We start from the raw sequence: 21,852 nt of genomic DNA, 5'->3' as shown, positions 1-21,852 counted from the left end.
TAATGCCCCCAGAAGCTCAGTCCCATCAACTCTCCCTCTTCCAGAGGTGGTAAAAGGGCAGCTTCCCTCTCTGTGCATTCTCGTCCACATACTGTCCTGTCCCAAGACTGTTAGGTCAATTCACTGTATCTGTAAAGGGTCTCAGCAGTAACCACAGGCCATGATGTCTCTAAGATTCCCAGGGACTCTCACCCTTCTCCATCACAAATCTTTAGTGTCTTGGCCTCCTTGGTCCTCACAGACAGATGCCTGCCTGCTATCCTAAAGGACCTCAAAAAGATACTTGTTCCTGTGGAGGTCTGAGATAAGGAGTATCAACTCCCACCGAGCTACAGTAGCTCCTCTAAATTCTATTTTGGGCAGCTCTAACAGTCTGAAATCTGAGAACCCCAAGTGCCCTGAGGCTGCCACTATGTGCAGAGCCAGTGCCCAAGAGTGCCTGGATTCACAGCAGAGAGCCACCTTGAAGCTTCGTCTTTCCTGGGGTTTGGAGGGGACAGTCAGGGTCACCCCCAAACACGTTGACACAGTCCTACATTTGACCCTGTCTGGTCTTGGAGAAAGATATGCCAGGCAGAAGTCTTAGACTGCTGTGACACCCAGAGAGTGTGGCCTCTTCAGTGCAGTGAGTGTGGGGACAGCGGGGAGCACTGACTACTGTTCCCTTCTGGTCTGTGTGACTTGGAGGAGGAGGAGGGGGAGGAGGAGGAAGAGGAGGGGGAGGAGGAGAAAGAGGAACATGAGGAGGAGGAGGAGGGGGAAGTGGGGGAGGGGGAGGTATGCAGCTCTGTTGCTTTCAGAAATGATGAGGGTCTGATGTGAGTCTGTTGATTCTCCTCAGCTGGCTCTGCTGAGAGAAAGTTCTGGCTCTGTGGCCACTGCCCCACTTCAAGTGTGGGGATGGGATGGGACTTTTATAACGTCGCCTTTCCAGTCTCCTCAAGAGACAGAAAAATATAGGTCCCATGGCTGCACCTGTCACCCTGGGCCAGTGTCCCCTGGCATGCTAGTCTTTGGGACTGTTGGGATCATGTGGAGATTACTCACCCTCCCTCTCTCTTCACTTGCTTTTGTGTTCCCAGCTTTTTCCAGATCAAAATGGAAATGCCTACTGACAGTGGGCCTTGCCTGATGGATTCTGATGACACCGGGGCTGGAGAGTCTGGTGACCAGACTACGGAAAAGGAAGTCATCTGTCCTTGGGAGAGCCTGGCTGAGGGGAAGGCAGGCTGAGCAGGGCCTTGGGCTGGGAAGACCATCAGGCCTGGGCACACTTGCTTCCAAACCCAAGTGCATTAGAATGATGGTGGAGAACTGGAAAGTGTGGATGGGGTGGAGTGCAGAGATGCGTGCCCTGACTGACTCCCAGTGGTCACCTTTCTCCTTCCCTGACTTTCCCTTGCTTGGCCAGAAAGGCATGTGGGCCAGAAGCCATCCCTTGCTGCCTTAAAACCAATAAAAGGGTCATTTGGAAGATTTTCTTGGATTGAGATACTGGCATAGGCCTGGGTTTATTACTATTCACAACCTGTAACTTGTAGGTTAAACACCTGTCTTTGGTTTTGTGGGTAAGGGGACACTGAGGCACTTCAAAGAGTTTCCTCTCTGTCTGAACTGGGTTGGACACAACTATTTAATTGATCAAAGTCAATGGTAGTCCCCAAGGGTGGCATTGCACAGAAAGGGCAATAGACTAGGGAAAGGGTCTCTTGGAACATTGGATTCCTTAAGACAGGGCTTGCTTAGAGAGGATAAAGCAGACATGGCAAAACCTTCCTCCCTTCCTTCCTTCCTTCCTTCCTTCCTTCCTTCCTTCCTTCCTTCCACTTTTAAAATTATGTGTATGTAGTTGGAACTCTGTGTGAATATGTGCAAACGTGAGTGCACATGCCTGCAGAGTCCAGAAGAGGGAGTTGGATCTCTTGTATCTGGAGTAATAGGTGTTGGTGGGCTGCCTCACATGGGTGCTGGCAACCAAACTTGGGTCCTCTGGAAGAGCAGCAAGGCCTTTTACTGCTGAGCTGTCTCCCCAGCCTGTAATTGCTACCCTTGTTATTGTGGCAAAACACCCGCCCAAAGAAACTTAAGGCTAGGTTTATTTTGCTTCACAATTTGTGGATGCAGCTGGTCATGGTGGAGAGATCTTGGTGGCAGGAGGTTAAGGTAGCTGGTCAAGTCGTATCTCTAGCCAGGAAACAGAGCAGAGAATGCTGGGTGGTAGGACTCAGCTCGTGTTCTTTTTGCGAGTTAGTTCAGGACCCCAAACTATGGGGTAGTATTGCCCATGAGCTTCCTTGTTCAGTTAAACTTTTATTTAATGTAAACTCTCATGGACACACCCAGAGGAGTCTTTTCCATCAAGTGGACATTGCAAGTTAGCCATCACAGAATGGGATTCGGGAGAGAACGGAAGGGCTACTGGCCCTGATGCAGGGGCAGGTCAATTTCAAGAATGTTTTGGACCGGGTATCTGTAGGACATCCTTGAGTCAAAGTGATTGTCAGAGAAGTCATATAGGGCCTGAGAATGGTCCTACATCAGCCCTCAGCTGTACATGGCCATTGGCTGGAAACTGCAGAGTTGTTGGAGGGTCCTGGGCTACAGCAACCAGGTCTTGCTATCCACTCCTTGCAGTAGGAGTATGAAACACTCAGTTTTTCTCTTCTACTGCACCAGGCTGGAGGTGTGGATCTTAGTATGCTCTGCCCACCTTTCACTCCAGATACTTGCTCTACAGGTACTTATTAACTGAGTCCTTATTAGGTGCCCTGTACCATGCCAACTCCATGGGCTCACCTAATGGTTCTCAACCAGGTAAGTTTTGTCCCCCATGGGATGTCGGACAGTGCCTAGAAACAATTTCAAAGGTCAAGGTTGGGGTGGGGAGTGACTATTGCTACCGGCAGCTCATAAGCAAGGACCAGGGATGCTTCTTAATACCCCACAATGCTCAGTACTCACAACAAAAGACTATCTGTCCAAAATGTCAGGGCCATCACTACTGAGAAATTTTGGTTCTTATTGGAAGTGTGAAGGGGCCACCACAACACAATCTCTTTGTCTCTCTTCCCAATGTGTCTGTATTGAATACATCTCCTTTTTCTGATTTTCACCAAAAAAAAAAAAAGAAAAAAAGAAAAAAAAGAAAAAGAAAATGAAAGGACAGAAGAAACAAACAAACAAGCTTGGGAGTACAGGCTATACCTTGTCTTTGGTCTCTGCCAACCCCGAAGAAGTTTTGTTCCCCAGGGTCCTCCAGGGATTGTGCTTGGTTCCAACAATGGACAGAGACTAAGAGCAAAATGCTGAATAGAACAGCTCTTGATCTCACATAGAAAGTCCTTGAAGGAGACTCGTTATGTTGCTTCCTTTTAACCCTCAAGTGTATCAGAATTCAACTAGTAAATAAGCATCCCTGACTTGCGTTTAGACTCCGACAGCTTATCATACATAGGACATAAATACTGGGCCTGCTCAGTAATTTCCCCATGCATGCATGTCTAAAAATGAATATTGGGCAGGTGTGCGAGCAAAATTTTGGCTTGCCAATCCTTGCAGGTCAACCGTTAATTAATGCAGCATCTCTTCAGGAGTATAGCTCATTTTAGATTCTACTAAAGGGGGCACATCTACTGTCATTGAGATAGTCTGGGTGTCCCTTTGAAGGTAAAGGGGGTGAGGGCTGGTTATTTTGATGCCTTTATTTGCAGGGTTACCTTAAAATGAGATTGTAGGTGATGCCAATCTGGACCTGTAATCTACCACCAGTCAGAGTGTCCAGAAACAAGGGAAATCTTGAGGACAAAGGATGGAGAGAGAGAGGTCTGTTCTTCTCAGAGGGACAGTGAGAATGACCTCTATACTGTACTCTGCTGTCTTTGCTCTCTCTTGCCAGAACCCTTGCAGTCAGCTGTAGAGGGGAATCATGTGGAGAAGCCTCTGGGCTTTGGTCCAGCCTTGACAGGGTTCCTTATCACCAGGATGTAGAGTATCTGGGAAGAGACTCCATCCTTGGTGGATGAGGGCTGAGAGCTGGAAAATCTCCAGCAGAAAGAAAACATCACCTTCTTTCCCCAGTAGCAGCCCAGCCTTGGAGAGATGGGTAGTGTTTCTTTGTGTCCAGCCTGAATGCCTTGGACTGACAGCCAACAGAGTCTCATTCATGGGTGACTTCCCAGCCTGAGGCCTTTATGAGTTCTCCTATTTAGAAGGGAAGCTGGGGGACTGGGACAGCATTGGGCAGTAAGAGTGGAAAAAACATGCTTTTCAGCTGATGGGAGGGGCTCCCCGTATAAGAGAGGGTTGGGGAGCTCCAGTTTATTCTGTTCTTTGAGAGGAGAATTCGTCAAGCCCCTACACAGGGGACATTTGTGTACGTAGGCTCCCTTGTCTGTGCACACATGGAGTGCCGGTGGCTCTCACGTGTGGGAGGCTGAGGCTGTGGACCTGGCTGGCACTGGCTTCAGCAGCGACACTGTGCAGACGTCAAGGCAACAGTAAAAGGAGAAGATTCACATGCACTGCAGAGAGATCTGACAACAGTAACTGGGTGGTGAAGCTGGGGACCTAGATGCACTTGGCGAGCATGAGCTAGAAGTCTGAGAAACTCAGTGACGACATGGTAGATGAGGCAGCTGAGATGCCCTGGGATTCAGCTGATGTGACCATGTCATTACGTGGTCCAGTCCTGGGCAAATGACAGCAGCTGTCTACCTACTGACTTCTACTCCCTCATCTCTACCTGTAGGTAATTACCAAGAAGTCTTGTCCTGAAGGACTTGGTCTCGGAGAGTTAGGGAGTTGACCACACAGCTTGCAGGCTCATTGAAAGAGGCCCTCATGAATTCCCATGCACATGCATTTATTTCTTACTATAGCGTGGGTAACAGCATCAGTGCCCTTATGTCACAGACATGACCTCTCTACTCATCAGTAGCAAGAATCCTTCAGTAGAAGTTTACAACTGCCTGTAACTCCAGCTCCAGGGGATCCAATACCCTCTTCTGACTTCTGAGGGTACTTACACACACACACAGAGGATGGGGAGAGAAACAAAAATAAAAACAAATATTTTAAAAATTTCTTAAGTTGAGCGTGTTGGTATGGCAGAAAAAGAGGGTGGAAAGTGAGGGTAAAATTCTCACTTAAAAGAAACAAAATTGGAAACCCCTCCACCCAAGACTGGCATGTAACAGAGCATGTGCAGAAATAGCTAGAACACTATACAAAAGACCCATAAAGCTCACAGTCTGAGAGGCAGGAATGTTACTGAGCTTTGAACTTTCTCTTTCAGCTTTAACCCATTCCCTTCACTGGAAGCACCCTTTTCTACTGAGCCTCCATCCATGTGAGCACCCATGTGAGCCAGCCAGTGCTATGCGGCAAGACACTAAAAAACTAAAATAAAATTCCTGAAAGTGATTGTAGTGAGCCATGAGCCATACTGGGTTAGGGTGGGTCATTGGACCAAGGCCTAGAGTTTTGTTGGGAGGGAAGAAGACAGAGACACACAGTGGCCAGGAGGCTGTGAACAACGGACTCTTTGATTTCTCTCATCTTCTAGAATAACCTCCTGTTGTTTTATGCCATCTCCTATGTGGCACTTCTGTAGGGCACTTCCGGGAAATGAATGCAGGATTCACTTAGCACCAATTCATTGTCCTCCCGAAGGCAAATGCTGAGTTGTTCCCAAGTTTTCATGAAAGCTAATGATGCTGCAGTGAGCATCTCTGTGTATGCTTCTGTGTCTTCCCGGGACAGAAACTAAAAAGAAGGATCAGGAGATCACAAAAGTCCTGCCTATTTTTAACAGATCCACCACAACAAATTGCCTCTTTGGAAATCTATACTAATTAACATGCTCCCAGTGACAGATGTGAGGGTAATTGTTATCTTACATCTTGGCCAGGACTGTCGCTATCACAGAGACAATGTGCCAGCATCTACTGTTGCACTCAAAATCCTGGGGTTGGGTATGTCCCCCTAGAAGTCAATAATGCTAGGGGCCTGGTCTCCCTGTCAATTCCTAGCCTTAGGAGGACACATAGAGTGCAGAGGACCAGAGAGACTTCTGGTCATGTGACTCCCTACCTAACCTCTGGACCCTGCATTAGTTCTTCTTTGTTATGATAAGATACCCTGACAGAAAGCAACTTGGGGGTTGGGGTGAGGTGTTATTTGGTTTTACAGAGTCCATCATGGAGGGAAGCTGTAACAACAGGCCGGGCAAGGTAGGGCAGCAGGAGCAGGAAGCTGGCTGATGATATTCATTCCCGCACAGGGAAGGAGTGAACAGGAACTAGGGCCAGGCTGTAGAATCTCAGAGCCCACCCCAGTTACGGTTACTTTCGCCAGCCTGGTCTCATAGCCACATCAGCCCCAAATGACACAATGGAGATGCTGTATTAATATACTGCTGTTGACCAATGGCTAGAGCTTCTTATTGGCTAGCTCATAATTACTAATATATGTATTTCTACATGGTCTTATCTTACCGAGAACGCCAGACTCATGTCCTGTCCTCCTGAGATCACATTGAGACTCTACTACATTTCCCAGAATCCTCCACCTCTCCTAGCCCCACTTACCTTGCTTTCTATTGGCCAACAGTGCTTTATTCATTAACCAATAAGAGAAACATATTTACAGAATGACATCTCTCATCACACCCCTAGTGACATACTTCCTCCAGCAAGGCACTCCTCTTCAAGTGTATAGAAGCTTCTTACACAGGGGGCCAAGTATTCAAACATAGGAGTCTATAGGGGACATTTTATACCTAAACCACAACAGCATGTGAGCCCACAGAGGTGACCCAGCCTCAGTGGGGCTCTGGGTGTGTGTTTGGCATCACTGTCATCATTGCTCCTGGTGTCCAGTTCCACAGCCAGGTAGAGAATCTTTATTATTCCAGTTGCATCATCTGTCTCCTCGAGAGAGATTGGAGTCATCGAGATGGGAGACTATGAAGATGCTATGGATACAGAAGAGCCCGTCTCTGAGGGGAGAGAGGGGGATCTCTAGCATCAGTCTCCTTATTGGGTTACCGCCTCTGAGGCTGCTGGTGCCCTGTGTCGTCCCCAGTAATGGCGTGTCTCTGGAGACATAAATGAGAGACCCCTTCCCCATCCAGTCAGGCCTCAGATGTCAGCCACGAGCTGAGCTGGCCGGCCCTCAGAAAATGCCTCAGATGCCTGGGGCCCACCCTGTCCCTTGTTGTAGGGAGTCCCACCTGGAGAGGTTGACTCCAAGGGCTGCTGAGATAGAAGAGACCTGTTCTGTTGGTGACTGCTTAAAATTCACGTTGCCATAGCAGCATGGCATTAGGCCATGGTGATCCTGCCTTATGGAGCTTTGATCTCAGGAAAGGCGGGTTTCCTTTTGCTCTTTGGCTGGTTCTGAGGGGACACTGTCTTGAGACCAAGCTTTGCCTTTGCTCCAGGGCCTGAGGATCAGTCCTAGAGGCAGAGAGTGGAGGACAGGCAGACAGAGAAGATCCTCAGAAGTAGTCTCAGCCCTGAGATTCTAATAGGAAGGAGTCAGCTCAAAACTCTTGAAAGCAAGCAACTCAGGGTTGAAGAAAGAGGGGTCAGATGACTCTGTAATGAGGAGCTATGCACACACAGACTGACAAGAGACAAGCTCAGATGAGATGTCTGAGTGGGTTGTGAGGAGCAGAGAAAGGAAGAGAGGGGTTTATAAATACATGTAGCTTGGCTTGGCAAGTCTCAGAATCACTAATTATTCACCCACAGGGGAGAGGTGGCTTAGTCATCAAGTTCAGAGTCCCAGAACCAAGGTAAAATGCTGGATGTGGTGGCATCTGTGTTACAGACTCCAGGGAGTCAGAAGCAGGCGTGACCCTGGAGCTGGCCTGCCAGTCTGGTAGAATCAGGGAATTACATGTTGAACAAGAGAGATGAAGGATGACCGGGTAGACTGAGGAAGACAGCCAGTGTCAGCCTCTGGTCTCTACATAATGAACATGTGCATGGGCAAGTACACACACACACACACACACACACACACACACACACGCACACACATACTGACTTATCCAGTCATTCAATGCCCACGTTGTGTGGTCAGTGGTGGGAGATGCAAATGGCTCTCAAGGCTTCGTGGCCAACCCTCAAGGACTTTCCCAGTAGCCAGGGGAGCTATTCTGGAATGATACAGTGCACAATGTGATTATTTGTTAGAAAACATTGCAGCTCAGGGTGGGGAACCAATGCCCTGGTGTGGCTGGAGTCTTCATAGGCAAATTTGGGTCTGAACATAAATGGCATCAAGAAGAGAGGGAGGCATTCCAGTCTCCTGGAACAACTAGGTGTGGGATGGGTGTGGCCAGCTACTGAGGGGAGTGTGTTCAGGAACATGAGGAAGCCAGTGCGGTATGGGGGCAGTGCCTAGTTGAAGCCAAATTTTGGGGAACAAAGCACAACAGAATGAGGGATGGGCTGGGAAGTGAATAGGCGGTAAACTCGAACCCCCCACAGAACCAAAGATGGAAGGGACTAGGGTGACAATGACCCTAGTGATATTGGTGATATTGGAAAGAGGCAGGTGAACAGCAACCAAAGTGATGTAGCCATTGACTTTGAAATCCTGATCCTCTGGCCTCCTGTGTGTTGGGATTATAAGTTTGCACTACCACACATAGGGACTGAGTCCAGTGTGTTGTTTATTTTGGGTAGGTATTCTACCAACTGAGCTATGCCCTCGGGCCTGTCCAATGTTTTTGATAGGTCAAATACAGTATGGACCCATTCACCATGGCTTGGTGATGTAGAGGGCCTCAGTGACCTTGATAATGGCAGTTTCAGTGTATCAAGGGGCATGAAATAGCCCAGAAGACTTTTTGGTTCAAGAGAGCTAGGGAAAAATAGAAGATGGCACATCAAGAAAACTTTCCAGAAGTTTTGAGAAGAAAAATGAGTCCATTGCTGGGAGAGGTCTCAAGGTGGGAGGAAAAAAAATAACTTGCTTCTAATTTGGTGAGAGAGATCCAGTAATTAGGCATGAAAAGAAGAAGATACAGAAGGAAGAGAGGGCCAATGATGTGCTTTAGTGTGTGGAAGGGGATGGAATCTGCCGCGTAAGGGGAAATGGGCCTCTGCTGGAGCACAGAGAGATTTATTTCAGTAAGAATTGAGGGGGCACAGCTCACAGGCATCCCTGCAGAGATCCATGAAATGCTATAGCAGAATCTTGGGAGAGGCATAGAGGAAGAATGGCTGGCTGATGGCGTGGGGAGAGAGGAGATGTAGTAGAATCTTGGAGTTGAGCAGGAGCCAGAGTGAACAAGGTGAGTGTGAAGGAGTGGGCAATGAAATCCCATCCCCAGCCACAGAGCTATTCACAGCTGATGCCTGCGGTGGGGGGGGGGGGACCAGTTTTCTTCAATGGGGAGACAGTGGGTATAGTGACCTCTCACCAGGGCAGGCCTCATGCTCCCAGGAGGAGTCAGGCAACACAAACTGGACCCCAGCGATTTTTTTTTCTTTTTTAGAGAAAAGGAGACAGCAAACAAACTTAAGTCAGTAGAGCAAGTAGAAGAAGATCTGGGAGAAGTTGCGAGGGGGATAAATGTGATCAAAGTATTTTGTCCAAAATTGACAAAGAATAAATAAAATTGTTATTTTAAAAGTAACCCAGAGGCGGGCTAGGCTTACTTAATGTTTCAGAAGGATGTGTGCAGACTCTGTGCAAACACTACACTACGTCATTTAAGGGACAGGGCTCAGAATATGTCCTTACAAATTAAAAAACAAACAACAACAACAACAAAAAACAAACCAAACTGGGATTAGATCAGGTGCATATGGGACTTGAACATTTGTAGATTTCAGCAACCAGGGGGTTCTAAGACCAAGTCCCTGCAGCTATGGAGGAGTGATTAAGCATCACATGCACTCTGACCTCTCTCCCCTTCCTCCCTGTTTCCTCTCCTTCCCTTCTTCCCTTCCTAATTAATATAACCTCCTAATTTGATGATTCACTCTTGGTTGTTTATCTGCAGTTTCAAGTCACACCCCAGAAGGCACGGTGTTCAGGATCACAGGGGCAATCTGAAAACGGAGCTGTTGCGGGGTGGGTGGGGAGGCGCACAGCGAGCTGCTTAGGGCAGCCAGAAGGGCTTTGAGTGGCATGGCTTGTGGGCGGAGCTGTTGGGGGGGGGGAGGCATAGCGAGCTGCCCAGGGCAGCCAGAAGGGCTTTGAGTGGCATGGCGCGTGGGCGCCTCTACTTCATTGAATTTCAAACTTCAAACTGACACTTCTTGTCAAGGGGCTGCTTCATCGGTCTCTGCTGACCATTTTGGCACGAAGCCCAATGGAAACAATGGTGCCCTTTTCTCTGAATAGTCCTTTGGGTCACCTCAGAGAAGACCAGGGCCAGGAACTGAGGGTGGAGAGAGCAATTAGGGAGGAGGAGATGCGGATTTTCAAAGGGCAGCCGGAGTATGATTAGCGATTGCCTGGAGATTTATTCCAAGTGCCTTTCCTGACTAGAAAAACAACAATAAAAAGGAAAAAAAAAAAAAAAAAAAAAAAACACCCAAGCCCACAAGTGGGGTAGAAGTTGAAGAACCCTTTAATTCATAAGGAAAAGGGCTTGAATAATTGATGCTGCCGCCCTGCCAAAGATAATTTCAGCCGGCTCCCTCTATCTCACAAAGACATTTAGCATTGATTGAGATCAAAGTATCAGGGACCCCTGCTGCTAGGCTGAAAGGCAAAACTCGCAGCGGCCTTTCTCCGCTCTGATAATGTCGTCTTTATGTAGTTAATAAACTGCACACTTCAGTCAAACTATATCATTACAGAAGACTTAGGGAGCTAATAATTTAAAAGCAAAGAATTACCTCTGTTCCTCACTTTGAACTAAACAACATTCTGTTGAATGAGGGGGACATCAAAGTCTTGTCACTATTACCAGTGTGGCTCTAGCAGAAGGCCCCACCGAGTGGGTACTTCAGTCATCAAGGGGAAAAGGCAGAGGAAGAAAGGGAGAGATTAAAGACATTGGCTTCTCCACCCGAAGGCGGTACCAGGTGTTTTGATTATTATTATTTGTACTGGGCAAGCATCAGGTGGCTCTCGTATCAATGCGTGTCCTTGTCCAACTGATGCCGGTGAACCAGGTCAGACAGTTCGCTTTTCACCTTGGCCTTGCTCTGAACTCTGTCCTGATGATATCTGTTTGCCTCTAGCCTGCCAGCCCTGCAAGTCACCCTGGCTTCCTGGGTCCTGTTTAGGTGGCCTGCTTGACCTCTCTTTGTTCTGGGTCATGGAGTTTCACATTTTAGCATTGGCGTTGGCTTGCCATTGGTCATTGCAAGCTCCTATTTTCTGGAGGAGGATATGTTTGAGGGTCTTTTAAGCAGGTTGTTGTGGGATGGATAACCCCATTTTAATAGCATCTCACCCTCAAGCTGCTGGGCTGTATTGCTTGACAGAGAGATATTGTTTTAACCTCACGCACTTCCCCAGGAGGTATTCTGAGGGTGGAGTGGCTCAAAACGGGAATCTACGTGCAAATGGCTTGATAGAAACTCTGAGCAAGAAACCACTATAGTTGCTAAGGAAGCAACATAATCAGAGGAACCATGAAGAGAGGCCTTCCCTGAAGTCAGAGCTTCCTCCTGGCTGCCTGGGAGCTTTGCAATGGATGGTGGACCCCTTGGAGCAAGGAGGCTGTCTTATGTACTCTACATCAATCATCTGATGGCTGTGGCTACTGGGGCTGTGTGTGTGTGTGTGTGTGTGTGTGTGTGCTTCAGACATGTCCTACCTAAGTGGTTCCTTAGGCTAATGACAATTTTTAAGATAACAGTGGGGGCAGCTCTGAGCAGTCAACACTTACAGCAGCTGGGAGATGGTGTGCTAATTTAAACCTGAAGTTTTAGCTCGAGGAAAATACGTATTTTGTGAGAAGTTCAGGTGTCCCCTGGGAACGGTGGTACACTCCTGTTTTCCCAGAACTCAGGAGGTAGAGGCAGTGGAATAAAGAAATCAGTCAAATCTAGCCTCAGCTATGTGGTGAATTGAAGGCTAACCTGGGCTAAGTCTGCCTCAAGAACAAAATTAAGTGAGTTCTGTTGTTTTTATTCTCCATCTTAATGGCTGCCATTATCCTGAGTTAATCATGTCCTTTCTGGACACTCTACAGAGTTCTTTCAAGCTGAAGCCTAGAGAGATTCTGAACAGCTTGAGCAGATCATGAACGGAGATGCTTACTACTGTGTTGCTGAGATCCATAGAGGTTTGGGAACAAGTATTTCTCCAACACTGGACACAGAAAAGTAAATGCTGCCTCTGTAGAATGGCACCATGTACAGTTAATAAAGATTCCGTGACGATACAGGGATAGATCCATAATGCATTGCTGCATGGAAAAGGAGAACAATGTGTCTCAGTGGGTAAGGTTCTCTGAGCAAGCATGAGGACCTGGGCTTGGCTCCCAGGCACCCACATAAATGCAACAGCCTACAGTTCTGCTGCTTGGAGGGAAGAGGAAGGGAAACCTCAGAGCAAGTGGTCTAGCTAAATCAGTCAGCATGAGTGACCTCTGGTTCCACTGAGAGACACTGCCTCAATGAGTAAGGTGTAGAGCCATGGAGGAAGGTTTCTGAGTCAACCTGGGGCCTCAAGAAACATCTGCACATAGGTGTAGATGTGCCCCATACACAAGCAGATGTCCTCATTCATATATGCACACCACACGCACACACATACTTGTTATAAGTATGGATGTGAGTCCCGGGGCATCTACTGAAGTATCCAGGGATTTGTGTCCCACAGCAAAGAAATAGAAAGATACAGTTTATTAAGACAAGGGAAACATTTTGAGAATGGGAGTAGACTAGTAGGTAGGGTGAAAAACTTCAAAGGCATTGGGTCATGGGAAACATGACCAGTCATATGATATTAACATAGTATCCACCCTTTCCATGTTTGTACTGCATGTGCTTTGCTAGGCATGCTCTGTTTGTTTTATGAAGCCCCAGTGGGGAAGGGTATCCAGTCTTTCTCTAGCAACTGGTTTCTTTCATCCATTGATGTTAATGCGTCTTTTCTCCAGGCTTTATTCTCCTGCCATATACATACATGCACGCACACACACACAAATATGCACACATGCAGTCACACATATGTGTGAAGGTGTGAATGCACGTATCTGTGAAGGCCTGAGGACAACCTTGGATCCTACACTCAGGAACATTGTCCACCTCTTCTTCTTCTTTTTTTTTTTTTTTAAATTATTTCATGTGCCTGGTGCTTGCAGAGGCCAGAAGAGGGTGCCATTTACCCTGGGATTATAGATACAAGCTGTTGGGAGCCACCTTGTGGGTTCTCCAAACAAAACCACAGTCCTTTGGAAGAGTAGCTGGTGTTCTCAGCAGTGGAACCATCTCTCCAGCCTCCATCCACCTCTTTTAAGACAAGGTCCCTCTCATTACCTTGAAACTCATCAGTTAGGCTGGTGTGGCTGCCCAGTGTACCCCACGGATCTTCCTGCCACCACTTCCCGAGCACTGGGGTTAGGAGTGTAACCCATCTCTCTCTGCATTTCCCACCGGCTCTAACGACTGGGTTCAAACCTTTATGCTTGCAAGGCAAGCACTTTATTAACTGAGTGGTCTCTTAGGTTCTGGTTTCTTTTATGTGCATTTCATGTTTTAATTTTTTTGTTCTCAATAAAGCATTAATTTTGAAGTTTGCTTGAAAAAGTTAATTTGAGATCTTTCCTCTCCTACTCTATTAACAATGACGGTAACAATACTAACTCATGTTTATTACAGGCTTTTCAGATGGTATAGGTATGGTCAATACTGTATTCTATAGCGAAGAAATTGGAGGTTCAAAAAAGTCAAATAGCTGGTCCAGGGTGGAGAGTCAGGAGGCGCTGGATTTGAAGTCCTGGGATCTTTCTATTTCATCCACTGTTTACCAGCAGAACTTTATGTGCTAAACACAAAGTAGCCAAAGCATCTGGGGAAGAGGTTAGGTAGGGGCTGCCAATGAGCAGAGCTGGCCCTGCTGATAAACAGCAGAATGTGTACAAAGGGCCCGTCAGCGTGGGGCAGAGGACACAGCTGTCTGTAAGGTGGGAAAGACGGTGTGCCTGATGGGTGACACTGATGTCACATTGAATGGACCCTTTTCTGAAAGGATGGAACTGCCATCAGGAGACAAAGGCACATGAGGCATAGCAGAGGTGACCTGTGAGGTGTGCACTCTGAACAGGCAGCAGTTTTCAAAGGTACGTTTGTATTATTGAGGTTTAACATAAGCACAAAAGTGCACAGCGCAATTGGGGTATAGCTTGGTGGGTTCTTCACAAAGAGAACTCTGTTTTGTAAGGGGCTCCCAACTCTCTTGGGTCCTCAGTCAATAATGGTCCCCTTAACAAGAGTAACCATGACCCTGGCATCTAATACTTTAGATCAGTTTTTGGTTGGTTGGTTGGTTGTTTTGAGACACAGTTTCCCTGTGTTGCTTTGGAGGCTGTCCTGGAACTCGCTCTGCAGACCAGGCTGGTCTCGAACTCACAGAGATCCTCCTGCCTCTGCCTCCCGAGTGCTGGGACTAAAGGTGTGCACCACCACCAGCTAGATTAATTTTATGTTTCTGAATTTCAAGTAGATCAGCCTTCTTGAATGTCTTGAATGACATCTTAAGGTATGTTTGTGAGATTTATTCATGATATTTACATATATAGTGTTATTGATTCATGCCCACTGAGCAGATATATTTATTATCTGTCTATCATGTCTATCTATCTGCCATCTATCTGTCTACACATGGTTGAACATATGCAGAGTAGAATTTAATATTCCATTGAGTGAATACATGCTGCATATGTTGAGTGTAGAAACTAAAAATTTATGAATTCTGCTATCTATACCTCCTTTTGTGTTGCCTAGGGAACGGATCTGGGCATTACCTCCGAGGAATGGAATGCTCAGTTGTGGGGCACATGCATGTTCTACATGAATCATTACCATCAAAAAGATTTGCAAAATGAGTGAGGCAAGTTATGTCCTTGCTAAGAGTGGGTGGGGTTTCTACTTACTTTTTGTATTTTGGCCCCGTGTTATTATTTAAAAGAGTTTAAACACATAAGTGCTTATCTATATGGGTATGGCCCATTTGGATATTCTCTTTATGTAGTCCTATTCAAATCTTTTGCAGAAAGTATAATGTATTTATTTTGAGTCAGGGTCTCACTGTGTATCTCCGGCTGGCCTGTAACTCACAATGTAGGCCAGGGTGGCCTTGAATGCACAAGACCTCTGCCTTCTGAGTGCTGGGATCAAGGGTGTACATCACCATACCTGGTGACAGCACTGTTTTAAATGGAGTTTTCTTTGGGATTCCAGCTCACAAAAAAAAAAAAAAAAAAAAAAAAAAAAAAAGGCACAGAGCATGCAAGGTCCATCTGGTTTTATTGTTACCTTGATACAACCTAGCACCACCCAGGAAGAGGGAATCTCAATTGCAGAATTGCCTCAATCAGATTGGCCTATGGCCTATGTCTGAGGAGAGATGTGTTAGATGATTAGGAAGGGCCTAGTATACTATGGGTGGAGCTATTCCTCAGGGAGGTATGATGGGAGATGTCATTCTGTAAATATGTTTCTCATACTGGTTAACGAATAAAGCACTGTTGGCCAATAGGAAAGCAAGAGAGGAGGGACTAGGGGATAAGGAGGAGAGAGGAAGTAGGAGGGGGGAGTCAGCAGGTAGAGACTGGGGGAGAGCAGGACACCAGCCGGCTCTCCGGTAAGATGAGACCACGTGGAAATACACAGATTAACAGAAATGGGTTAATAATTAAGACAGAGCTAGCCGATAAGAAAATAGTACCTGGCCAACAACATTATATCAAATACAGAGTCCCAGTGTGTTAATTGGGACTGGCGTGGCAGTGGGACCAGACCCGGTGGGGGGGAACGGGGGACACTCTACTCCTTACAGAGGTAGTTCTGGGCTACATGAAAATCTCTAGCTAAGAGTGAGCTACAGCTAACAAGCCAGTAAGCATTGTCCCTCCATGGTCTCTTACTGTGGTTTGGGTGAGAAATATCACCTACAGGCTCAGGTTTTGAACGTCAGGTTGGTGATGGTCTTTGGGGGAGGGGCAATTATGGAACCCTTAGAAGTTCAGTCTTGCTAGAGGGTGCATATCCCTGCGGGAAGCTTTGGGCGTTTATGTAACTGCTGCCCTTCCACCCTCCTCTCTGTGTTTTGTATACAGTTGAGAATGTTCTTCTCAGCTTCCTATTCCAGTTTCCTGCTGTGATGCTCTCCCTGCCCTTATTCTCTCTCCCTTCCTCTCTCTCCTTCTCTACCCACCCCTCCCCCCACCTCTGGAGCTTTAAGCCAAAATACAGTTCTATCTTTTTAGTAGAATATTTTACAGAATATTCTATGGAAAATTCCTTCTATAAAGTCACAGTACTCTACCACAGCAACAAAAATGCAGCTAATATATCTCTACTTCAGGTCCTGACTCCAGGTTCCTGCCCAACTTACCTCAGCGACAGGCCTATAATCTGTAAGTGGAAATAAAGCTTTTCCTGTCCTGGTTGCTTTGGGTCAAAGTGTTTATTGCAGCAATACAAAGAAAGCTAGAACGGTCCACCCCTGGATAAGACCATTGATAACTGCTTTCCTACCAGGCTTCATAGCACCTTCTGGCTCTGTCAAAGCTAGCCAGCAGGGAGGACATTTTCAGGTCAGTTCCAGCTGACTTCTCTATGTCCTGAAACCCAAAATGTGTGCTGTCTCCAACAACAGAGTCTTGTCACTTAGCGATGGTGGGCCACTAATGCTCTTTGCGTAACGTAGTAGATTCTGAGATCAGCAGTATGACATTGCTAGCTTTGCTCTTTTTGATACAGATTGCTCTGATTAGTCATGGGTTTTGTGGTTACAATAAAATTCTATGATTGCTTCCCCCTCCCCTATGTCTATGGAAAATGCCATTGGAATTTTGACAGGGAGTGCATTGGAACTAGAGATCTCTTTAGGTGACAGTGTGGGTGTTGTAACAATATTAAGCTTTCTAGTCTGTCAACCTGGACTGTTTTCTATTCATCTGTGTCATCTATAACTTTCTCTGTTGATTTTTGGTGCATAGAACTTTTTGCCTTCCAGGTATACTAAGGAATCATTTAACCACTGAGTTAGGTCCCTGATGCTCTTCATCACCAGTACTCCTAGGACTTGGGTTTTTTGTAAAGGCAAACAGACCCAAGGAGACGTGGAGAGAAACATGTAGAACATGTAAGTGGCTACAGTAGGCAGAAGGTGTTTTTGTGTCCTCCATATCTTCCCTTCTGGATGTAGCATCTTCCATTTTTCATCATTGTAATTACTCCCTGTTCATTCTTAATCAACCATCACCATTGATCTGACTTGGCCAATCAGAATACTCCTTCCAATTTTCCCCTTGTAATTATCGGTTCAGTAATGGGCACCTGACAAAGCCAGGCCTATAGAGTCAGTGGTAAGACTTCAGCTGAGAACCACTGGGAAAGACATCTATACTTTCCACCCTGGTCATTGGCTGAGAGTACCAAACGCTCAGTGCCATGTGCTTACCACTCTACCTGAGAAGGCCAAACTGAGAAGCAAACTTAGGGGATGGGCAGAGTGAGTTTTCTCTTTAACTTTAAAATATGTATTTTTATTTTATGTATGTGGGTGTTTTGCTTACATGTATACCTGTGTAGCCCTCGCAGGTCTGGTGCTCAAGGAAGTTGGAATACGGAAGGTACTGAATTCCCTAGAACTGGAATTACAGACAGTTGTGATCACTGTATGGGTGCTGAGAATCAGACCCAAGTCCCCGAGCTGAGCAGCCAGTGCCTTTAACCGATGAGCTGTCCCTCCAGCCCCCAGAGTTAGTTCTTGAATTGTTTATTAGCATACATTAGTTGTACATATCTATTGATTTTGGCGGGATATTTCCACACATTCAAACAAACACCATGCACTAGTCAAACTCAGACTCTCTTTCTCTACCTATCCCTGAGATAAGTTTCCGACTGTGCTGTTCATAGACTTGATTTCAGCTATATACAGACACAAATTTATCCCTGGGATCCTGGTTTATGTATAGCAATAAATTCTTACAGGGCTTCAGGTAGGCTGTTGGTCACCTATAAGCAAAAATGTTCTGATAAATACAGCATGCTGCCCACATAAACATTAACGTGAAGACATCTGAGCAGAAGTAGAAATGTTCTCCTTGGAGTTTTTTTTTTTTGAAGGTCCTGAGTTCCTGGAATCCTTGCAGAAGGCATGTGTTCCTCCTCTAAATGCATGAAGTGAATCAAGGCTGGGCCCTAAAGAAGGAGAGTTACGGTTTAGTGAAACTTTACATGGGGCATCCCGGACTGGTTCTGTTTTGTTTCTGACAGTTACTTCTGGCCTATTTTATCAACCATTTGTCTTAGAGTTTTTCAGACTGCTACAAGAAAATACTGCAAGCTGTGCGGCTTGTGAATATCACTATGTCCCAGAGTTCCAGACGCTACACAAACGATCCCCCCCAGCAGATCTGGAGTCTGGTGAGCCTCCTTTCTGCTTCCTGGTTGGTGCTTTCCAGGGGCAGAAGTGGAAGGAGCGGGGATGTTGGCTGAGGGTTTAGCAGGGCTCCACACTCAGAGTCTAATCATTTCCCAAAGGCCCTGCCCATCAGTGCACACTGTGGGGTGGAGTGGGAGGGACAGCAGAGCTGGACCCTGGAAAGGATAGAAAATAATAGCCAAATTGGATTGTATTTTCTTCCATCCATCCATCCATCCATCCATCCATCCATCCATCCATCCATCCATCCATCCAAATGCTCATTAGTTAAATGCTTACTGAGTTTGCTAAGTATAAGGCTTCCTGACACACACACACACACACACACACACACACACACACACACACAGAGAGAGAGAGAGAGAGAGAGAGAGAGAGAGAGAGAGAGAGAGAGAGTTGTGTTACATGGTCAAAATAATAGGGCACTTTCCTGTGTCCATTCAGGTGCCTGCCCCCTTTATCACTTGCAAAGTGATGACATCCAGCTGTGTTCCTGGAGCACCTTTCTCTGAACACCATTTCTTGATGATTCAAACCATTTTCAAAATGGATAACACCCCAGAGGATTCTCTGGTTCAATTTTTCCCCCCTAAAATTCCAAACTTTGGGATTTTCACAAAGACCTGCCATTCTCTTCACTCCTGTGGTGACTGTATCACCAGTGCTGCGATGGATGATGGTCCTGAACAGAGGAAGATCATGGGCAGAACCTCCAGGTATAGGCAGCTGGCCCAACGGGGACCAGAAGGAGCCTGTGTGATGAGTGCTCTGGGTACCCACCCACGCGTGGGAAGTGGGGAGAAAGGTGAAGGGGCACAGAAGGGCTGCCTGTGTTTTCCTTCCTCAACAGCTTCAACAACTGGCGTGGATTTAGAGCTACCTAGGAGACACACCTGTACCCGCGAGAGCATTTCCAGAGACGCTCAGTTGAAGAGGAGAGATGAATCCTGGATGCATGTGGCACTTCTTCATAGGGTGGCGTCCTGGGACTGAAGCAGAAAGAGCATGCAAAGGAAAGCCATGTCTCAAGCCCCTCTCTTTCCTCTTCCTCTGCCTGAGGCCACGCCCAAGGAGGTGTGGCCACCAATACAGGTTCACTGAGAAGACACCCACAGGGGACTGAATAGAAGGGGGAAGGAGGAAGCAAACAGAGCACCAGCCATCATTTCTCACTGTTTCCGGACTACAGAGGCAACTCCTGACTACAGAGCCAATGTGCCCAGCTGCCAAACGAAACGCTCCTGCAGCCACGCCTTCCCGCCTGCCCGGATGGACAGAATCCCCCAAATTATGAGCCAAACATACACTTCCCTCAAGCTGAGGTTTGTCAGGAATGCATCATAATGATGAGAAAGTACCCAATCTCCTCTCCTCACTCTGTCCCTTTCTTACATCCTCCCCTGCACTGTTCTTCCTCTATTTCCCCCTCCTCCCTCTTCCCATCTCTTTCTTCTCCCTCCCCCTCTCTCTTTCTCTCTCTCTCCTCTCTCCCTCCTCCTCCCTCTTTACTCTCTCCTATTTCCCAGCAGCTAAAAGGCAGCACAGCTCTGTGTGGTCTTCAGAAAGTGACTTAGCGATGGCCCGGAGCTTGTGAAAAACAGCCTCACAGGGTTCCCGGCGGCTCTACCCAGTAGCTATTTCCCTGGCTTCTCCCTTCCAGAGAGGAAATGGCAGGCATGTTTCTGTTCTGCTCAGGGCCAGAGATTATGGGGCTTAAACCCTCTCCTCCAAGCCATATTCAGTTTTTTTGTGACTTAAAAGGGAAATGTTTCATTTTCGGCCAAATGTATCCCCCTCTTTCCCCCTGGCTGGAAGGAGAACAAAGCAATTCAAATCAGAAAACACAGGGAACTCCCTGAACACTGTCCACAGGGACCAGGCTCCCAACTGGATCCCACGGTATTTGATTGAAGTACAGCTGAACCCCTCCGCGTTTGTTCAAATGTCATTTAAATAGAAATGTTTCAAATCTCTGCCAAGGGGCTGCCCAGGGGGTGACATGGGATGGAGTCTGGCCCTCTCCACTCTGCAGGCAGCTGTAGGCCTAGACTGCAGGGGCGGGAGGCAGGCCAGGTGGACTCAAGGGGTTCACAGGGAAAGCAAAGTGGTGGGAAACGAGGAGTAAAGGAAAGGAGGCCGAGGGGAAGAACCCTGGGCAAGTTTTACCCTGAAGATGGCGGCTATGAATGAGGTAATGAGATGCTCGCATTCTGGCACACCCCTGCTCCCTCCCTCCCTCCCTCCCTCCCTCCCCCTCCCTCCCTCCCTCCCTCCCTCTCTCTGTCTCTCTCTCTCTCTCTCTCTCTCTGTGTGTGTACATACCCCTACCCCCTTCCTTTCTTTCTTAAAAACATATAACATACAGACATTCAAATCCAGGTTTGGTGACTAAACCCCATCAAGGCTCCTTCAAATCAGGAGCCTCTCAAGGCTGATGCACCTGCTTGTTTGTTTGTTTATTTATTTATTTATTTATTTATTTATTTATTTATTGTTACCAGCTGCTTGCCAGGTCTTTACCAGGGCAGATGTATCTGTGGAAATGGAGCAGTGGTTAAAGTGCTTGTTGGACAAGCATAAGGACAGGAGTTCAGATACCCAGAACTCATATGATGCCAAGTGGGTGGCCTGCCTGTAATCCCAACACTGGGGAGTTGGAGACAGGATCCCCAGAGCAAATGGAGTAGCCTAGTAGCTGTATTAGTGAACTCTAGCCTCAACCGAAAGATCTTGACTCAATGAATAAAGTGGGGGGGGGGGGAGAAGCCTGATATCAACTACTGGCCTTTATAAATGTGTCTACACATTCACACATGCACACACACACACACACACACACACACACACACAGAGTGAACCTCCACATATGCAAACATACATACACACATACCGCTTACACTTGAGAAAAAAGTAGAAATAGTAATAAAAGTATTTTTTTTTAAAAACTTTACGACAAATATTTGTTTTACAAACATGATCACTAAATTAGATATTTTGAAGCGTTAATACTTCTGGCTCTTCACAATTAGAAAGAGGCATGAGCTATGAGGGTCAGTTTTGACTCTCAGCTTAACAGTCTAGAATCACCTGGAAAGAAATTCCCAGTGAGGGATTGTAGAGATGAGGTTGACCTGTGGACATGTCTTTGGGGGATTATCTTGATTGTGTTTATTGGGATGGGAAGACTTGCCCACTGTGGGTGGCACATTCCCTAGGCAAGGAATCCTGAACTGTATGAAAGTGGAGAAA

At 46.8% G+C, this 21,852-nt stretch overlaps 1 protein-coding gene across 1 annotated transcript in view; it reads left to right on the top strand.

Annotated features, from left to right (window-relative positions):
* The window catches only part of Rgs9 (regulator of G protein signaling 9), a 65,803-nt gene extending 64,541 nt beyond the window's left edge, over positions 1 to 1,262 (top strand). The window contains exon 19 of the mRNA XM_051179592.1: positions 1,083 to 1,262. Coding sequence (XP_051035549.1) covers positions 1,083 to 1,233 — 151 coding nt within the window. The 3' untranslated portion in view covers positions 1,234 to 1,262. The remainder of the gene's footprint in view (positions 1 to 1,082) is intronic.
* The last annotated feature ends 20,590 nt before the right edge of the window (positions 1,263 to 21,852 follow it).

This window comes from Phodopus roborovskii, unplaced genomic scaffold, assembly GCF_943737965.1.
Source record: "Phodopus roborovskii unplaced genomic scaffold, PHOROB, whole genome shotgun sequence".
Lineage (NCBI taxonomy): Eukaryota > Metazoa > Chordata > Mammalia > Rodentia > Cricetidae > Phodopus > Phodopus roborovskii.
Note: the sequence above shows the minus strand (reverse complement) of the source record. Positions and strands in the feature narration are given on the sequence as shown.